The 22,290-nt window shown below is 33.8% G+C and overlaps 1 protein-coding gene across 7 annotated transcripts in view; it reads left to right on the top strand.

The window, feature by feature from the left end:
• The window catches only part of LOC128858438 (stromal interaction molecule homolog), a 38,563-nt gene extending 22,902 nt beyond the window's left edge, over window positions 1–15,661 (top strand). For 3 of the 7 annotated variants that reach the window (XM_054094711.1, XM_054094713.1, XM_054094712.1), the window contains exons 10-12: window positions 4,290–4,710; window positions 7,187–7,420; window positions 9,953–10,997. In XM_054094711.1, the coding sequence (XP_053950686.1) occupies window positions 4,290–4,710; window positions 7,187–7,420; window positions 9,953–10,844 (1,547 nt within the window). In that variant the 3' untranslated portion in view covers window positions 10,845–10,997. Of the gene's footprint in view, window positions 1–4,289; window positions 4,711–7,186; window positions 7,421–7,847; window positions 8,216–9,952 lie in introns of those variants that run through there. The other 4 variants (XM_054094714.1, XM_054094717.1, XM_054094715.1 and 1 more) reach the window with 4 other exon arrangements.
• Window positions 15,662–22,290: the final 6,629 nt, after the last annotated feature.

Genomic DNA, 22,290 nt, shown 5'->3' with positions numbered 1-22,290 from the left:
TGCATGCATAATTGCAGTTTTTTGCTGCTTAGTTGTTTTTTACACACTTGCGTCTCACACATCCTTACCGCTAGTAGTATATGTAGGTATTTCTAAGATTTTTTTCTATACATTTAATCTACAATAGGAGCAGCTATTTTAAGAACGGTAAAAATAGAAATAAAAAGTAAATATAGTAAAAAGTATAATTTCATTCATTTTTAGAGTAGGCTTCATTAAAATTTTCCAAGTCACGCCAGTGCACCGACTTTTAAATTGAATTGAGTGTAAACAAAAGTAAAAAAAAAAAACAAAGAGCAAACTGTAAAGCCTTTTGAGATGTGCTTAACACTTGCCAATTGATTATATCGATTGTTGTTGTTGTTGGTAGCAATTAGATAAAACATAAACACGCAAAGCAATATAAAATGAAATAAGCGCTGAAATTTTGATTGTGCACAACGACGACACAGTTAAAGTCAGTAAACTGTCAATAGACTGTCCACATCTTTTGCGAATATACATACACACACACACATACGAAATAATAAGTTTACTATGCACATCGAATGGCAAAAAAACGAAGGCTAACAAATTGGCGTATATACTTAATGAACACGAGTGCTGTTACTGCGTTTACACAACATGCACATTTGAAGCAAGAAAATTATATAATTTGGCATATTTTGTTTATTTGATTGTGCTCATTTGTGACTTGTTGACACAATACACGCAGATTGTGAAAAACAAAAATAAAATTTTTATATTTGTATATGTACGTTTAACTGGTATACACCGATTATGTTAAAATCTGCATATTTACATTGTTTTTCTCCCAAAATAAGCCCAAGCGTTTTATTAATATTCTCCTGTTACTTTTTATAAAATAATTGTATGCATTCTTTACATGATGTTTATTTATAAGCTTAATATTTTAAGTGTGGTTTACAAACATACCTTATTGTTACTATTTATATTTAACATACGTTTTTTTTTTTATTTTAGTTCAATTCATTTTTAATTTTTTAGTTTCTTCTTTGTAATATTATTTAATGTTAACAACGAATGTGCTTAATCCCTTCCGGTGCTGTAAGTTCCGTCATTGTTCCTTTTGATTTATTTGCCTGTTTATTTAACTTCACGAAGTTTTATATTTAAAAAATTCCCTTTTGTAGTTAAACCCACTTAATATGACTTGACTAGTATATATTTCGATAGTTTTTCATATGACAATTTCTCAGTGTATTCATTGAAATGTGGTGAAAAATATGTTCGATCATCCCAATGCAAATGGCATACGGCAGCATTTACTATCTATTAATTCATACTCGTTTCGCATAGGCAGTTGTTGTGTGCTACAAAGGAGTAGTGAGCAATGGAGTAATCAAAATTTTGTAACAAATAATCTCAACTTTCAAATATGTATTTAATAAATTGTTCTTGGATGTAGTTTTTTTTTTAAATTATTTGTGGGCCATTGACTCACATTGCTACTGGCATTTTACGGCCTACAACTGCCTGTGCCTTACCATATACGCGCATTTTAAATACTAAGTATTTATATACAATACATTCGTGAAATTGCCTGAGTCATGACCAACACATTTTCTCAGTGGCATACAGCAGTGATATTTTGGACATTTTCCGGGGCGCAAAAACGAAAAACTAAAACAATGAATTGAAATGCAAAATCGTCACTTTTATATTTAAATTGTACAGTGTTTAGTTATTGGTCGGTTTGTGGAAATCGCTTTAGTCTACAGACATACGCAAATGAGTCAATCTTTCCAACTTTCGGACGAATACCTGTCCAATGGCGCTAATCCTCCCACACACTGAAGCGTACGAACCACCGGAATGGATTAACATCAGCCCAGTTGTAATTATAGAAAAATGTTCTGCAATTCTCTTGAATACGTTAATGTCATAGACTTACATACAAACATACTTAAAAGCCACGTTTAAAGTGTCTTCGAATGCAATAATATATCCTCAGGATTAAATCATAAAATACGTTTTTTAGGGGGATTTTGCATCAAATGCTTAAGTGTTGTTATTTTTATTATTGAATAGAGTGAATTATTAACATATATTTTTCTTTATAAATTACAATAAATTTTTTAAGCAACACGAATTTGTTTCATTTCATTGACTTGCGCGTCATTTCATACCATTTTTCCCCGCAACTTCAGTAGAAAGATTCGAAAAAAACATATTTTTTTTTTAATTAAAAAATGCCCCAAAAGAAAAAGAGGAATTGGTATAACTAAAAATAAAATTAAATTCAGTACAATAAATTATTTAAATCATTATTATTAAAACGCTAAATAAAATCATATCAAATAAATAATAATAAAATAGTATAACATAAATTAACAAAAATAACCAAAGAAAATTCAATAACAAAAAACAAAATTTAAATATATTACAATAAAACAAAATAAATAAAAAAGCTCAAAAAATACTGAATCGAAGAATTAAAAATTCGATCGAATAAAACAAAATACGGAAATAAGATTAAACAAAAAATGAATCAAATTCAAAAAAGGATAACTCAATTAAGCAAAGGAGAAACTGATAATGAATGAATGAAAATTAAGGCAAGTATATAAGATAAGCTAACAAAAAAATTATTAAGTTTCATAGTAGTACTAAATTCAATAAAACAAAACAATATTGAAGTAAAACAAAACAAAAGAGTCAACAAGAAAATAAGTTAAATAAAATCATGCATAAAAAATTATGATAGCAATTAAGATTAAACAAAGAATAAATTCAATTAAAAAAAATGAATTTAAAGCAAAAGAAAAAAAATTAAATTAAATAATACCAAAGCATACGAAAATAAATAAAATCAGCTAAATAAAATCATAAAAACAAGGAAATAAGATACATTTAAAAAAATAATTAAATTAAGAAAGTGGGAGATTCAACAAAGCAAATCATTTTATATTGTAATAAAATAAAACAAGAGATTTAAAAAGAAAATAACTTACTCAAAATAATGAATGAAAGAAATTTAGTTTGGATAAAGTGTGGACAATTAATTAGAGTGAAGTTAAAATAAAATGTAATCAAAATGAATATATTGAATAAATTAAAAAAAAAAAAAACAATTTTGTAAAACTATAAACAAAACCAAACAAACCATTTAAGAATAAAATACGATAAGGTGCAGTAAAATAAAATAACAAAAGAAGTTTAGGTAGAATCCCACTTAAAAGACAAATAATAAAAAATGAGGCAAAATAAAATGAAATGAGTTTTGATAAATCAAAATATAAAAAAATCAAAAAATCAAAAAACCGCAAAAATAATTTCAATAGATTTAAATTATAAAAGTCCAAATAAAATATAGTTTATTAATTTCAAAATATTAAAATAAAAGAAAATTATATATCAATAATACAAATAAAACAAACAAAAAGTTAGAAAACAAAACTAACAAAGGTAATAAAAAAGTTCTTAAAAATTACTTTAAAGAGTTTTGATAATCGTATATTAGGGGAAAAATGGCAGAATAGAATAATTAAAAATTGAAATAAAATATGCAAAATAAAATTGAATTAAAATAAAACTGAATAAATAGAAATTGTAATATTATAACAAATTGAATAAAGAAATAAAAATATATAAAATTCACTAAATGAAGTAAAGGAAAATTATGCGCCTTAACTCAAAATCGAAAAGTAATCATTTACCGAATTCAGGTAAGCACATTTTCGAACGTCTGAATAAAAACTGTATTTAGCAAGTAATATCTATGCCCTTGACTGTATTGCCTGCCTGCATGGGTGTGTTGTCATGAATTTCTAACTCAGTGCAATTTCATTAGTATTGTTTTCAAATAGTCGACAAATAACCAACCCATAACTAGACACACAAATAATCAATCCTTCATCAATTATGCTGAACGATCTGTTACATCACCCATTGATAAAGCTGACGTCAGCTTAAAGAACCCATATAAACTGGATGACTTGTACATCTACAGCGTTTCTAACACTACTGCTAAGATATACATTATATATAAATACATGTATTATATATTAATTTTAAATAAATTATTGATGTCACACATACACATTTATACTTGCATATATTAAAAAAACAAACATGCAGTACAAACTGAAGTGAGTCTCACACATCCGCGCGCAGCTCACCTTGCTCTCATTATTCCTTCCGTTATTTGAACGCTTCTGGCCTAGCATCATTTGCTGCTTAAAATAAATTAAGAATAGAATTAGAATTAAGAAATCAATTTTCGAGCGCTTGTACAGTATATAGATTGTGATGATCGTAAGTTCCAGAACTTCTATACATTTATCCAGGCATGTTGGACAACTACAGCCGCAGTTCGGTTGGTTTAAGCGGTGGCAGCAGTGGCATCCTAAACAACAACTCTAATGCGTTATGTGATGATTCATCGGGTAGTGAGGATGCTAGCGAGGGTCCAATGCATCCGCCGGTCCAATTTATATTGGGTGGTGCGCCCACGCCTTCTTTGAAGAACTCTACGTCAATGACATCGGCATCCAGCGTCGCATCACGTGCTTGTGCTGCCGCCACTCATTCTCCGCAAGATGCGACAACGCTTAACCATATCGGAACTATTGGTAACTCAACGAATGCTATTGGAACGCCTGTGGCGACGCCTGTGCCAATTACGACCCCACCGCCGTTACCACCACATAATAATACACACAATTCGAGTTATTATTTAAATGATAGGTAAATCTCTTCTCCTTTTACTAGCCGATCTTGGATTGGCTTTATCGGAGTTACTAAATATTCATATGGTATGATAAAACAAACAGATCAGTGGTTAAGGCCAGTGCATGGATCACAGTTGTAAAAATAATTTAAACTAACTACATTTTGGAAATATCTCAAGAGATTCGTAATAAAAATATTGAAAGAAAATCTTCGATATAATTTACTAATGCAGTATCAGCTAACAAAATTAAAATATTTTGTAACTGATAGGTGTTGTAGGGACTGTATAGTATATCTGTTGGAAAAAGTGATATTCGTAGAATAAATAAAGTGAAATAGCTACTATAATTATATTATGATAATACATTGACAAGATCTTCAGCATATTTAGAATGAATTTCAGTTACGTAACAACGAACTTTTCGATTTTTTGTTTATTATTGGAGTACAATAAATAATACTTACTATTTCCGTGTGAAAAATGCTAAAGTTTTATTTTCAGTTAGGTTTTTATTAAAATATAATTAATTTTTATTGAATAAATTAAATTAAATATAAATTTTTCTTTATGTAGAACTAACTACTTGGCGATTCAATACAGCTTTCAGTATTAAACGTGAGAAATTGAGATTATTCCCTTGAATAAATTCCCCATTAAGTAAGAAAAAGTGTCACAGGTCATTATGGAAGGGATGTCATTTGTTTGCAGGGCATAAGGTGACGTACCCAGCTATTGTTGGAGAAGTCGAGTAAGTTGTTCTGGTAGATATCCGTTTGAAAAAAAAAACAAGTCGCAGAAATGGCTGTTTTATTATTAGCCACCATTTTGAATATCACCACTTCAAAACCAACACCGCGTCGAGTATTCACGCGAATCGTAATCACGCTCCAGACATTTCAATTTTATCCCCGGTAGTTTATTTACAGATTTCCGAAATAGCAATAAGGAATGATATGGGCTATCTTGAAGACCGAGAGGAAACCTAATTTTTTGTTACAAATGAACTCTATGAAATGTGTGAGGAATGTTTTAGGCTTAAAGGATAGTATATCGAAAACGAAAAATAAAAAAAATTAAATCCAGGAAGGGGTTTCTTGTCATTTCGCGAACGATGTGATCTCGCCTCGCTTTATTCAAATGATGAAATGAACATAGGAATAGCTCATTAAGATAACTTTCTCTTATTTATTTTTGTTTTTCTAAACTTCACTTTGTGCGACTATGTAATCGACCGTATCACGTCTCATGTTATCTCAATGGATTTTCGAATATCGAAAAATTCACAAACATGGAAACTTCAAAATGCGATATCTCAGTGAAAAATAAAGATATTTGAGCAAACTCAATGGCATTTAAAAGAGCAAGACTTATACTTTAAAATACTATGTTTACTTTTTTATGAAGAGCAAAATCTGCGGAGCTACATAACCTCAAAAATGGGCAAAAACAGCGTTTTTTGCACTTTTAGGTTAGGATATCTCAAAACCCTGACGTGATAGAGCAATTTAAACCCCGGATTCGGATTCTACGCAAAAAATTACTTCGAAAATGACCCTACACTTTCCTAGAACAAAACAACGTCCTGTGTAATTGATTTTAAGTTTTATTTTTTTCGTTCTGTAATTTAAAATTTTTTTAAAAAACTTTCCACATTTTATGTTCTACAAATTCTTCTGTATGTACATACCTATATACTTATATAAGCATATAGATTGACCCATATTATTAATGAGTTGAGTTTTTTGCCATTTCCATAAATTTTCTAAACAAAACGTTGGTATGCTAATGCTAATGCCCGACAGAACCAGTGCTTGAAATTTTTACTCCAACCTGTGAATTGTCGACTCATTCGGGCGATTATTCCCACAAAAAAATAACAAATTTTGCATTTTTTTGTTCTTAAAGACCGCCCATTTTCGCTTCAATAATTTAAATGCGTTTTTCTCTCGTGTAAGGATCGATCGTTAAAATTGTGCAACTGTCTACCTGAAAAATTTCAAAGATGACATGAAAAAAGGAATTATTAACTACTGACATCTAGGCGTCGCTTTTGAAAGACCCTTTATCTGATTAATAAAAGTTAAATAAATATATGTAGAATAACCCCTGTTATTTTATTGATTTAATTTTAGTTGTATAGGCAAAGTAATGCATTTGCGTATTCGATTTTTACTTAATTTTTATTTCCAACCCTTTTGTTTTTTGATTAAATATACTATATAGTGCAGTATGATCCATAATCTATTTATTTGCCTTATCCACTTTCGTTTGGTTTATTTGCTATTACCTGTATGTATATTCACGTAAAATAATTTACATTATTGTCTCGTTAAATTAAAATCTTCATAATTTCTCATTTAAATTGCATACAATTCAATTACATACATTTTATCACTTATTTCTTATTATGTTGTAATTAATGTCTAAAATATTAATATTTGTTTCATTATTACCATATTCACCATTCAACTTTACTTATCTTCATCTCAGCCTGGCTGGTGGTGACGACAGTCGTCATAGTCCGTCTTCATCTGAACGCTCCATTCCGGTACCGCCACGTTTGAAGAAACACAATTCGTCTAACTTAGTTGTGTCACCAACGGCAGCAATATCAACAATAATACCTCCACCTATACCACCGCCACCGCCATTGCCACCACATCTCGCAGTAGTCGGTATTTTGAATCGTGCACCACTTCCTCCACCTCGCAAGTCTACTCCGAGGTTTGTTAACTTTGTTGATCCATTTGGCGAAATAAAACCCAAATCTAAAGTAGCAAAAATGCGCTTTTAATGCGTCTAGCTTTACCTTCCACGTCCTAGTGAATTTATGACTTTCTGGCACCACTCGAATGTTACTATTGAGCTTTACCTTGAAATGCTTAACCCAGTTGTAGTGTTATAATCAGCACTTGTAATCGCACTGCTTACTAATTGTGATGAATCTTCTTCGGTCAAATTAAATATTAGCAAAGAGAATTAAAAATAATCAGTTTCAATACCCCTCAATGCTTCGCAATGGTTTTAATAATGCAGTGGTCCCTTTCTCCTGCTTCGCCTAATGTATGATTACATACAACCTCGAATCTAAATACTCACTTTTTACCTCTTTCTTTTTAACCTTAATTCTTTTCTGATTTTACAATTTCAGAATGCAAAAAACAAAATCTTCTACATGAACTTCGGTGTTCTTGTAGTTATAATTCTTCACTGAGAAAACCCAAAATATTAATTTATGTACTAAATTCCATTATAAAAATGTTAATAACAATTTTGTGAATTGTATCTATTTTATCAATAATGTAAAACCCAATCATTTTGATTCCTTCATATATTCAAACGATCGTCACATACATATATCGGCATGTTTTGGAAATAAGTTAAGAATAGGAATTCAAAAATTGTAATAAATAAAATGTTAATTAAATTCGAAGTCTGGGTTGGTCGAAAAGCTGTTCATATCAATGGCATAGCAGTTATCCGAAGCAATACATATAAATACAATTTATTGTAAAAAGTTTTTCCTACCTGCATACGCAAATTATATAAAAATAAATACAGTTATATTTATATAAAAAAAAAAATACGAGTACTAGTTGAAAAACACAAAAAATACAGTCAAGTTTGAAGCCTCCAAAACATGAAAAACTGTTGAAGGTTAAGTGTGTTAAGCAAAAAAAAAACAACCTATAAAATTTAGTCAAACAGGATCCCGTTCATTGTGAGTCTAAAATTGTAAATTTTCTATAAAAACTGACCACAATTTCCTTTTTACCACTTCCTTCTAAGAAAGTGTAAGGAGGTCAGTTGGGCACACTTTCATCAATATCGAAATATAACTTTTGTTGCTTCCGCCTGCGTATGGCTTATGTTGGGCTTAATTTGAAGGCCAAATGTCCATCATTTTATTTTATATTAGATGAAGTAAACAATTCGATGCTAATTTCATAGTTATAATTTTATTTATGCAGATGGTTTCAAACAGTTTTCTAACTAATTTTAAAGACCTAAGCAATGGAAGATGTGCTCACGTACCAGACAGACTCGACGATTTCCATCACTTTATCAGCATTTTTAAAGCTTAACAGTTTCATTCGATACTATATTGGGCCCATAACCAGCATCAATTTTTCTGACCGCCTGCTTCGACTCCTCACATTGGTCGTAGTGGTACTGAAGAATGTATCGAGTTTTATCCCTTTTGAAGAAAGAAATTAATTTCCCTTTTAATTTGCACTATATTTCGACCCGTTGCCTTATAAACATCGTGAGATAAGGCTTACAAAATACATCTGGCGGAAAATTTTCAGATCTACTCTACCTCATACTTTTAGGTCTTCTTCATAGACTGTATCAGACTGTCAAAGCTACCAAAATATGCCCTTAAGTCCTTTTCATCTGGTTTCTAGGTTTTGCAAATATAGTTATCATTTATGGAAAAAGTCATATAGTAGGTGCAGATTTTGTGGTTGAAGTCCACAATCATTTTTATTCACCTTACTATTGTCTCTCAATGTCCTTTACGTCTTGGTGCAATGCTTTTCGTGAAGCCTCTTTAGTTTTCCGTAAAATATTGTATAAATCGCAAAATTGAGGTTTAGAAACAATTTTTTGTAAGCTGAGTTAGAATCTCCCAGTGGTCACAGATGGCGTATAGCGACTGTTCTTGAAGCAAGAATATTTGATTTAACCCGATGGTTGGCTACTGGGATCTTGAAATCTCCACAAACCAATCAACGATATTCTTCATATTCGATTTTCTCAAAATTCTTAATAATCCAAAACATCTTAGTAATCCTAATTTTACTTAAATTTAAACACTTTACCATGCGTAAAAATAAGTTCAAAGCGAATTCTGGTGCCTGCAAAATTTCTTCGAATGCAGATGAGATATTATCAATCTTTAAAATTTTCGGCCAACCCAGACCACTCTAGTTAGTAAGGACGTTAGAGATCATAGATTATACTAATGCATACTTATGTAGTAGTTCATCAAATGAATTGTATCTAATCGAAACACAATTAATATTAACGCATCCATAACTCACAATTAAATGACATGCATACTTACATACCTACATTCATATTATATCCATGCATCAATACGTTACATATTAGACAGGTGTGCTTTGTATTTGTGTGTCTTCGCCATTGCGTGTCACTAACCACCAACTCACTCACTGCCCACAACGCTCAAACATTTGGCACATTAAAAAAATTCATTCGATTTGTATTTCTCCTTCTCCCATATCACAGCCAACTTTTGCGATCCCAAAGCACGGACCTGGTACCAATGGAAATCTACACGTTCCTTAATAGACAACAGCAACAGCATAACACGAAATCCAGCGCTAACGGCAACAACAACGGCCTATCTGCGGGACAGCAATTCATCGGTGGCGGAAGCGGAGTTGGCGGAAAAATTAGCGGAACCAACAGCAAGAAGATGGTCAAGCAGCACAGCACAACTAGCCAACAGTCCACATCGTCTACATCATCGTCCATCCATTCAACCCCATCCGCACCAGCGGCTGTCGGCGCAGACGTACACAGCGGCAGCAGCAGTGGCGGCGGCAGCAAAGGACAATCCCCTGGACGATGGTCATCATATGAGCGCATCTTGCCAATCCATCAACAACAGCAGCAGCACGAACATCAACTCCTTATTTGGCAGCCATTGCAGTCTGTGCAGCAACAGCAACTCCAGCACAATCAGTCAACCAACCAGCATGGAACACAACAGCAGCATGCACAGCACACTGGAGACCAGGAGTCCTTCAAGCAGTCTCAGTACACAGCAACTGCTGGAAAGCCGCCAGCAATCAACCAATACCAACAGTTGCCCACTTCACTTGGCTTGCAGTCGCTGTGCCGGGAGACACATCAGCATGGGAATGTTGACGCCACCGCCACCACCACATCTACGTCAACTCTTGCGTCGGCACACAGTGATACCCAAATGGAGGAGCAACTGTTGCTCAACGCCGACAGCGCAAGTCTCGATGGGGGAGGCACCATCAAGAAGCGAAAACGACGCCTGCGCTTCCCTTTCGGCGGCGGACATCGCAAATCCGCCAGTAATGCCAGCGCCAGTAGTGGCAGCACCGCAAGTGCTGGCGCCAATCCCAGCTCAAACAAAAATACATAGCTCACATAGCTCTGGCTGTTTGACTACATCCTACAACGTTTTAGTAGGAGATGTAGAGGAGACGGTAAGAATGGACCGACAGCGACAAAGCGACGATGACGACAAAAGGGACGCTAATGCGGACAATTATATGTTTAAAAATGATAATAAACCGAATAAAAAAGACAACAGCGTAGTTGCGAACATTGACGCAGACCCAGAGGCTGAAGCATACTCACAGGTTACTTTGAATTTCGCTAAACGCGCCGCAGATGTTGCAGCGACTGCGCGACAATTGAACGAGCATGACAATAATTTTAGAGATTCCTTATGCGATTTAAAGCGCACCATGACCAGTGGTTTTACTACCGCAATCTCCTAATAGGCTGTCCTACGAAATATTTTTTTATACACGTTTTGCAGTCTTCCATGCAATATAGACCAACGATGCAAAGAATGTGCGTGCGAGTACTTACTTAAGCTAAATATTCATTTACTTAAAAAATCAAGCATGACCATATTATTAACCCTGATCTCCGAAAGCATGGCTTTCTTCCAGAAATACGCTTCAATGCTGTTTTATCAATCCCGCACTTCCTCGCATTGCTATTCGTATAAGATTCCCATCGCAGTAAGCAAAGCAATAAAGCGAAGGCTTGCGCAAATATAAAAAATACAAATCGCTCATTTGCTGCAAGAATGTAAAAAATGCATGATGGTATATACTTATTAACAGTATCTCATTAGATGAAAATGTCTCTTAGGGAGGCTTATAGTGTAGTGTGATTACTCTAGACTTAAACGTAACTTAAGAGCAACCTGGTAAATCGGAAAAATGTATAAATGATTACTCTAGCCTTAAGAAACTTAGCGAGCGGCTCATTTTGGATTTTTAAGTTACGTAAATTACGAAAATTGAGAGCGGCGAGAGAATCATGCTACTATATTTTTAATGCAATAAGCCTTCAACAAATTATATTTGATATTAATTTGTTTTATTTTTGTTGGGAGTATTTATCGAGTGGCCGCCGTAGCCGAGTGGGTTGATGGGTGAATACAGGTTCGAAACACCAAATGACAGAAAAGGTTTTTTCTAATAACGGCCAACCCTCGGCAGGCAATGGCGAACCTGTCATGATAAAACTCCTCAAAAAATGAAACTATTTGCCGTTTGAAGGCGGCATAAAACTGTAGATCCCTCCATTTGTGCAAAAACCTCAAGACACACACTATAACTAGGAGGAAGAGCTCGATGAAAAACCCAAAAATATATATGAAACTGGGACGAAAAACATATGGTTAAATTGGGTGATCTTATTTATTGGACAGGAGATTTTAACCACTGGAGTAAATATCATTAAGTTTTTACGCAACTTAAGTGAAATTTAAGTCTAGAGTAATTACACTATTAGTAAATTGAAAACTTTTGAGGCCGCTTTCCTTGAAATTTTGATTATGTTTTAGGTATGAGGTTCTTCCAGCAAACTAGCGTTATGTATGTAGGTATGCGCAGATATTATGTTAAGCAACAAAGACAGTTTTGCGCCAAAATAAAACACAATTACTTGGTAGTAAATTATTCAAAACAACAATGAGGCATTCAAACATTTACGGCCTTATTCTTAATTTATAAAAAATAATATATCTAAAATACTGAATCAATAACAAAATATATAGAAAATGTCACAAAGCATTTCAAAAACGTACGACCGTTTAGGAGTTGAATTGCTTCCCCAAGCACTCGACAAGCGCCAGTAGCAAAAAGGTAGTTTTTGTTTTTGTTGCAATGAAGTAAATGTGCGTTTGTGCATATAAATTGTTGTTTGTGCTAATAAGTATATAAGACAATTAGTTTATTAGTGAAATAAATAATATGGAGCTGTGTTTACAAATTAAACGTACGTCCGCTCGAATCTTTGAATAAATTTAAATTTTGCGTTTAATTTGGAATGGGGAACATTTCCCGTTTTTGCGTAAATATAAATATAAATATATTTTTTTAATCTAAAACAGCACGCATGAATTTTTTTTGTTTTTCACTGAGCATTAAATTGTTTAATATTGAATGTAAACTGATGAGAATATCCAGCGGATTACTCACAATTGTTCCAAAAGTGCCTCAGAGAAAGAAAACACGATATTGTACTTATATGTATATTAATTAGTATATAGATTAAGTTGTGGAACATTTTTTTTTAATTATTCTACAGTTTCGATTTAGTCGCACCTGTCTTAGCAAATTTGTAGTGTCGAAATGGCTAATACACATTACACAAGCTCACGAATCAAGGTATGCAATACTGACTTTATTTTTAGCTCGTTCACGACTTGCACTTTCGGTACGAACATAAGGAAGTTAAACACACAAGCGAGCTGAAATCGCGAGTTTAAAAATTTGTACATGTATCTAAAAATAATAATTCTATTCCATTTCTGTTTCATAAATTGTATTGCTGATTACGAGATTGAGTTCTGATTTTCAAAAATTAATATGACGGACGTAAGTGAGGAGAAAATCCTTAAATATTTTTGAAACTCAATAATTTAGCCTATTTACGTTTTCAAAATAGCTTATTTATTGTATAAAGGTTTTCCAAATCGGAAAGGCCATTCCAATAAAGTGGTCATAATCTAATTTTTTACATTTAATAGCGTATTATAACTTAACATCTCGAAACTTAATTTTTGATGACTTTCAATGGTCAATTTCAATGAAATTATTGCCAGTCGAAATAAAAAATTGAATGAAGTTGGCAATTCAAATTATGAAACATATATTGCCAACATCTGCGTAGCATTTTGCATGTTTGGCAGCCATTTTGTATTGGTAACGCTGACATTGGGAGCATCTTTGATAATTTTTAGTTTCCCAGACTGTGTATTGCCCTTCTTTGCAAAGGATTCACCCAGAATCGATGCGCCCTTCTTTCCTCTTCATCGTATAAATCAAATAATGCTTTCAAGCAATCAAAAGCGCGTGCAAATTAGTACGTTGTTACTTGACGACAATTTTAAAATTACGATGACATAACATGACATTGCCCACACTTAAAATATCGCCAACGCATTCAAACAAATTATTATAAAATTATTATTATAAAATGAATAATTGAGTGTCGAGATGTTGAGTAATTTTGAATTTAGGTTTCAAAATTCTTAGTAGCGGATACAGTGGACAGTACTTCGAAACATTTTTAGATTGACAAAATTTAATGATTCGATTGCTTAGTATTAGTGATTCAAAAAGCAAATAGATTTCATGAAAGTCATCGATTTACAAGATTTTAAGTATATAGAGCTGATTATTCAACTGAGAAACTGAAAATTCAAAGAACCGGTTTCAATAAGGTTGCTATAACCTCAGTTTTTTTTTTGCATTCTCCAAATGGCGGATTATAATTTTGAGTTTAGTTTTTCAAAATTCTCAGTAGCGGATCAAGTACAGCGGACGGTACTTCGAAAATTGATTGAAGATTGACGAAAAACTTTAACCGATGCTGCTGATTGCTTAATCTTGAAACTTCAAAAACAAGTGAATCATACGAAGGCCAACGGTTTCATCCATATTTAGAATATTTAAATGCTTCATAGAAGTATAAAAGTTTCCATACCTATTGGCAATTTATAAAAAAAGATTTGGAAAATGTAATATTTAAAAGACATTATTTATATTTGTTGAAGTTCGTAAAATCTTCTATATATGTACATACATACAAGCAATTTGAAAACGAACAAACATTTGCTGTCGCTGGAGACTTGTAGAAAATTCGAGTTTTTTACTTTCAAGTACGCACCAAAGCTGTACGAGTATTGGCAGATAGTTGTTGCGAAGTCAAATATGTATGAATAAGGAAGTTTTTAAGATATCACAATCAACAATATTCCATAACAATTTGTACAACTTTCTTACAGAAATAGAAATTGCTTAGGACCACTTTGCGCTGTATGAATAAATATTTTTCTTCTCTTTTGGTAACTTTTTTGTAAACCAAAAGTAGTTGAGTAGGAAATTTAATTTTTGGAATATTTTTTCAAATTCTCGATTAAGAATCGTAAAAATCAGAGTCGTAGTTACCCGGGGAACTGAAGTCAAAAGCAATAAAGGCAAGCATCAAATACATCTAACGTTATATACTCGTTAAGTATACCATCGGAATTTTCGTACAGTGTACAGTGTGTTTCGAGTCGCTTTTATTTGTGTTTAATTTCGTTTTACCCAAGCACTTGTATATACATATAAATATTTTACACTTGAAATAATTGGACTGATATTTCCTTGGCTATGAAAGTTATCAATGCTGTTATAATCTTGTATTACTTACACATACTGTATAGGTACTTATATACATATATGTACATATATGCATGTACATACATACGTACGTACGCTGTGTTAGAATGTACAGGCAAACTTCCGTCAAATAATTACTTAATTTGGTATTAATTACTACATTACCTAAATATTAGTATATGCATCTACATAATAGCAACATTTATAAAACACGAATAGGCATATACAAATATATACATATGTACGAATATATATATGAATATATACGAATGAAGAGCATAGCAATATTAGTACTAATTTTTAGCAAGCGAAAAAAAAAAACCTCACACACAAAGACAAAATGTATGTAAAACAAGTTTGCATACATCAGACACTAAGCACTAGACCTAACAACAATAATATGTAATAATAATTGTAATACACAGCGAAATTTTACCACAATTAAGCAACAGCGAAAGATGCAAAATTTTGTATCAGCAAAATCGCTGAGAAAATTATATCATTATTATACCTTTTAATAAAAAATTACCTAAAAACAGTTAATGTTTATCTTGATGTTCATCATTTTAATGCGTGGTATGCTGGTGAGTAGTCATTAACATTTTTTGTAACAAAATGTTTCCTATACCAATAAACCGTAGGGGTATTCACACCACTTTCGCAACGATATACAGAATACAGCCGCCGTAGGCGAATGCGTTGGTGCGTTACTACCATTCGGAAGTCGGAGAACGTAGGTTCGAATCTCCGTGAAACACCAAAATGAAGAAAAATGTATTCTAATAGCGGTCGCCCCTCGGCAGGCAATGACAAACTTCCGAGCGTATTTCTGCCATGAAAAAGCTCTTCAAAAACAATCATTTGCCGTTCGGAGTCGGCTTGAAACTGTCCTCCATTTGTGAAACAACCTAAAAATGCACGTCACAAATAGGAGAAGGAGCTCAGCCAAACACGCAAAAAGGGTGCAAGCGCCAATTATGTATATATATATATATATATACTTGTACATACTTTTTTTTATTATATATATATATATACAGAATACAGAATGAAGAGGTGTGGCCAATATCAGACCGTTAACCGACTCTCAGTGATTTTGAAGGCATTAGCTGATTAGTTAATGTAGCCGGGGTCATGACAGCGGTTTGTTTAAGAATGAAATTCTGTTGGTGATATACTAAAAAAATTGACATAGTCCTCGCTCATGTTACTTCGTTGCCGGCTGAGCAACGACTTATTGGATGAGTGTGTGAATATGTGCAAAATGAGCAGGCAGAATTCTGCTGCCGAAAACCCGGTGGCATGGCAACCGAGGGTACTCTCAGAGTTTGCCTCCGAATGGCCAAATCTGGTAGTCCAAGGGTGATGGCTCAACAGGTTTAGCCAAGAATGATAGAATTTTTTAGAAATTAAAATGAAAAAATTCTTCACCTGAAAATACATCAACAACCTTACTAAACCTTGTTGGCTGTGTTGTGTGTCATATCGTCTTGTTGAAACCATCAATAAGTCAAACTAACTTTTATTCTGTTTTTGGCTGTCAAATTGTAAATATTATTAAGTTAAGCTCAAGAAAATGCATTGACGGTAAGCAGCACATTTCTCGCTGAGTTTTGATCATCAATGCTTGCAGTAGCGACATTTTTAATTAACCGGAATGAAATGTTTTTTTGTTTTTATTTCTTGTACCGAGTCAGTCGACTCAAAGTTTTCGACTAATTTTTTTTTGTCTAGACTCCATAGCTTCTCAATAGGTATTTATACCGTTATCGTAGGGGAATTTAAACTTAAATTAAATATTTTCTTACGACTCTCGACCGAAATCGAACTTATTTTAGTAAATTGCAAATTGTCAACATAACACCAATCAAAACAAAATACTGTTACATATCAATAATTTAATTTTAAGGCTATGTGCGATGATGACAATATCCAAATAATGTGAGTGTCGAGTAGCTCCTAGCATGATTTTTTCCAGCATCAGGTTAAAGAAGTCACACGACAGAGAGTCACCCTGTCTGAAACCTCGTTTGGTATCAAACGGCTTGGAGAGGTCTTTCCCAATTCTGAGGGCCCTTCCCAATTCTGGTATTGAGCAACGGCATTTGGCATATCCATATTTTGCCAAATTCAAACATTGCGGCAAATAGGCAACTCTTTTTCGTACTGTCGATTGCAGCTTTGAAGTCGACGAAAAGATGGTGTGCATCGATTCTTTTTTCATGGGTCTTTTCCGCGACATGGCGTATTGTGAGCATCTGGTCGATGGTGGATTTTCCAGGCATATCGAAAGCCACACTGATAAGGTGCAATCAGTTGGTTGATGGTGGGCTTCAGCCCTTCACACAATACGATCGCTAGCACCTTATAGGCGATATTCAAAAGATAAATCCCGCGGTAATTGGCGCATACGAGGTGTGCTCGAAAAATAAGGTAAATTTTCATTTTTTAATAAATTTTATTTATTCATCAATTTCTATTATATCTCCTTCAAAGTAGTCCCCTTCAAATATACCTAATACACTTGTGCCATCGTTTTTCCAATCCTCGAAGCAGTTCTAATATGCACTTTTTGGTATGTCCTTGAGCTCTCTCAGAGATTCGGAATTTATCTCCTCAATCGTCGCAAAACGCCGCCCTTTCATGGGTCTCTTCAATCTTGGGAACAAGAAAAAGTAGCAGGTGACTAAACTTGGTGAATACGGTGGCTGAAGTATGATAACGGTGTTGTTTTTGGCCAATTAATCTCTCACAAGCAAAGATGAGTGCAAGCAAATCTGGATCAGCGTTGATGTTATTCAATAATTCCCGAGCGATGTTCATGCGACGTTGTTTTTGTTCGAAATTCAGCAATTTTGGAACGAACTTCGTTGTCACACGCTTCATGCCCAAAAATTTTGAAAATATTGCAAATTTCTGAAAATATTGCAAATTTCTGAAAATATTGCATGTTATGAGGCAACCGATTGCCGACATACTCGACTACTCTCCATAACAATTTTCTTCATTTTCTTAATATTTTCATCGGTTGTTGATGTGCTGATATGCTGGGGCGTCCAGAGCGAGCGTCATCATTCACATCTTTTCGACCTACTGTGAAAAGCTTGTACCACTTGTAAACAATTTTTTGACTCCGAGTACTTTCACCGTATGCCACTGTCAACATTTCAAGTGATTTTGAGCACTTAAGTCCATTTTTTGCACACAATTTTTTGCAACTTCTTTGATCCATTTTTTTCGGTAGCAGAAAATCACCGAACACGCAGAACACTTGTCTTACTTATGCTTCTCACAAACACATTAAAAATGCTATATTGCTAAAACGGTGAACATATCTTCGAGACGAGTGTAACAACATAAAAATAATAATCGAAATACATACATACATAGCCCGCGAAATTTGAAACTTTAATTTTTGAATACACTTCGTATGGCAGTATCACCCTTTTTGTGGTGTGGACAGAGCACACTTAAATTCCAATCAGCAGGCATGCTTTCATACGACCATATTTTGCATTAGAGCTAATGCATGCACCTTACCAGCTCCTTGCCGCCATGTTCGAATAGCTCGGCCGGCAGTTCGTCGGTTCTCGCGGCTTTGTTGTTCTTTAGCCGCGTTATTGCTATTCTCACCTGGTCATAGTCGGGTAGCGTAACGACAGTTCCGTCGCCAACGATTGGGGTATCGGGATCTTCAAATTTTCTGTAACATGCGCAACTGTCAATATTTAACAAGTTCGCGAAGTGTTCCCGCCGTCTTTGTTCTAATAGGGAAACGCTCTACTTGTATGTAAATAAAAGCATTGGTAGACATACATAAATGCAAAATACTATAGTAAGAAATGTTGTTTTAGGGTGTAATAAACAGACGAATTAAGTAGGCAGCTTTCCTTTTCTATTTTCTGACATTCGGCTGCCTTAGCCTAAATATACGCGCTAAAGATTTAAATCTCTCCCAAATACGTAGTAGAGGGGTCCTCGTTTTTCTCTCAGATTAACTATAGAGATTGTATGCACTATGGAAATTTATTACTCGTAGATACACACGAGGGCTTGGCGCCGCCTATTTTTTAAAATATTTGCTTACGTCACATTTCTTTTTTTGGTTCATCACTTATCACATTCGGCCGCCGTAGCCGAATGGGTTGGTGCGTGATTACCATTCGGAATTCACAGAGAGGTCGTTGGTTCGAATCTCGGTGAGAGCAAAATTAATAAAAACATTTTACTAATAGCGGTCGCCCCTCGGCAGGCAATGGCAAACCTCCGAGTGTATTTCTGCCATGAAAAAGCTCCTCATAAAAATATCTGCCGTTCGGAGTCGGCTTGAAACTGTAGGTCTCTCCATTTGTGGAACAACATCAAGACGCACACCACAAATAAGAGGAGGAGCTCGGCCAAACACCTAACAGAAGTGTACGCGCCAATTATTTTTTTTTTTTTATACCAAGTGGGAGCAATTTTGTATTTTTTATATAAGAGATGTCACATTTGATACTTTATGGAAATTACCGCTATATTCTAGGTGGGCGTGGTTATCTACCGATTTCGCATAAAAGAAGTTGCTTGCACTCGTTTTATTGTATGGAAAAAAATGCTCAACACCGTCAGGGGAAAAAATGATAAAAGACAACGAGAATTTTGAGTCTTAATAAATTTAATGAGCTATAAAATTGAATACCCTTTTTTAAAATTTTTAATAAATAGCTTGAAATTTTTGTGAAAACTTGCCGAAGCTTTATAAATCTTGTTTGAACAATTTAAGAAAAAACTAATGAAAATTATAAAAACAAACGAAAAGTAGTCGAAACTGGTCCAAATATCGTATATTTATTATTTTGACAATGTGTGCTTGTGTTATAATGCAACCGTCTCTTATTTATATACAACCGTCATTTGGACAAAATTATGATACCCTTCTGCATAAGTGCGCGGGTATAAAACCGAGGATTTTTCCTAATGTTTCGCTTAGTGAAAAATAACAAAATCTAATTATGCACTTTGCTGCAAAACGTAGACTGTCAAAGGGCTCGATTTATTAAAAACAAAAATAGTTTAATTGGTTCTATTTAGTTTAAATTATTCTGCCTCACGTACTCAAAAAAAAAAAAAAAACAATACGCAAGAAGAACACACTTTATATAAGGTGGTGTTAAGCCGTCTGTACTGTTTTTTTTACCTTCTAATATAATTGCAACATGCGTTGCTCCATGGTAAAGAAATCGAACGAAAATTTACTCCTCAATGGTGAAGAAATCAAACGAAAATTCTGCTGACAGTTTTGTAGGCAGTTCAATTGGATCTTTTTTGCACCTAAATCACACATTACAGAGAAATGTTCTAATACATACTTACATACAAATCTATGTAGGCATATTAACACCAATTCATAAAGTTTGATTCAAATCAAATTTTATAATAAATTAATTTAAAAACATAATTGCTTCACAATGCTCCTATGTATGTACATTGCCGCCAAGTAAACAACAAAAACAGCTATGGAATGCCAGCGCATTAGTCACTCGTATTGCAAGTACAACAAATAAACTAACAAGCAACTAAGTAGGCAGCCACTAGACATTCGGCCCACAAACTGGTAGAACGGCTGATGATGGCTACGAAAACAGTGAAAGCGTCTAAAAAAGTGTGGCACACAAACCGTACAACAACTTTGGTGTTGTTGCAGTTAATGTTACCGCTGTCACTGTCATGTCTGTATTTGCTGCGAATGTGGCTGCTGTAGCTGCTCTTACTTTTCCAGCGCTTCTCATTTGCAATCATGAGCAATAGTAACATATTATATGTATGTATGTATATAAACAGACCCACATATTGGCGCATTTTTACACGTACTACCTACAATACGGTGTACAGCAGGCGATTAATATGGGTTGACTTTGCTCGAAGAATGAATCTCACAAATTATTTAGATATGGTAAATAATGCTCATTCATGCACAAATATGTATGAATGTGTATACAAGTATACATATAGTTGCATATAACCCTATCGGGAGTTTTGTAGGCGACTACCATAATTTCAAAACCTCATTAATTGCGATTAGCTTTTAACTGGTTTCAAATTCACTTAGAAGTCGTGTATAAAATAAAAAAAATTAAGTTATGGAGTTCACAGGTCGAGCTATTTGTCGTATTTGTTCTATTTTACTACTGCTGCTAAAGAGTTGTTAAACTGTTGTTCTTGTTTCTTAATTAAAATTTTGCTATTACAATAAAACTTTGAAAGTGTTTCCAGGAAGGGCGCTCACACGTTTCACTTTACGCTCACAAATACTACTTATGCACTCCCAAGTAAATACATTTTTTTGGCAATACGAGTATATGTATGTAGATACTTATAAAAAAACTCTTAATGTTGCACTTCGAAAAAAAAACGCATGCACTTTTTTATTTATGAACAATTTTGTTTATTCATGAAAGCGAAATAACTTGCCAAGTTTTGGAAAAATTTTATAAGAATTACACGGTCATATCCAGGTATAAAATCTATGGCCATAACTGCTCTGGCGGTTAAGGTTTCCGATATATTTGAATATAAAAGCGCAAAAAACGCTTTTTGGTCTATATTCACGATTTCTTTTTTTCCAAAAAAAAAAAATAAAATTCACAGCATCTTAAAGTCCTCGTCTTGCGAGAGTTGCAGACTCGTAGATAATGTGCCCTGCAGTTTCATCATCCAGTACACAAAAACGGCAGGTGCTTGTTTCTACTGATTCTAGTTTCCTGACATGACATCTCCTTCTCTATCATGTATTGTCTTGGTAAATACTGTACATCTTTCATCGATATCAAATGAATCATCGATATCAAATCAAGAATGCTGCTGTTGCAGATATTCTGTCCGCAAAACGGAAAATTTCCTCAAAGAATAACAGGTGGCAACTGGTTAATTTTATAACCAGTAAGTCATTCTGGGGTATGGACCCAATGTTTTACCAAAAAAAGAAAAAAGCTCTCGCCGTCTTGTTGGTAACAGCATTTAAGTGAGCATTCCAATTGAGGGTTCTGTTAAACACTGCACCAAAATATGTTGCTTGCTTAGAAAAACTGATCCTTGTAATCCCCAGAGATGATTCTATCATAGATATTTTCCTTCGACGGGTGAATGTTACATGGTTTGTATTTTTCATATGTCATAGTCAATCATTTAATGAGG

This window comes from Anastrepha ludens, chromosome 3 (assembly GCF_028408465.1).
Source record: "Anastrepha ludens isolate Willacy chromosome 3, idAnaLude1.1, whole genome shotgun sequence".
In the NCBI taxonomy this organism is placed as follows: domain Eukaryota; kingdom Metazoa; phylum Arthropoda; class Insecta; order Diptera; family Tephritidae; genus Anastrepha; species Anastrepha ludens.
Note: the sequence above shows the minus strand (reverse complement) of the source record. Positions and strands in the feature narration are given on the sequence as shown.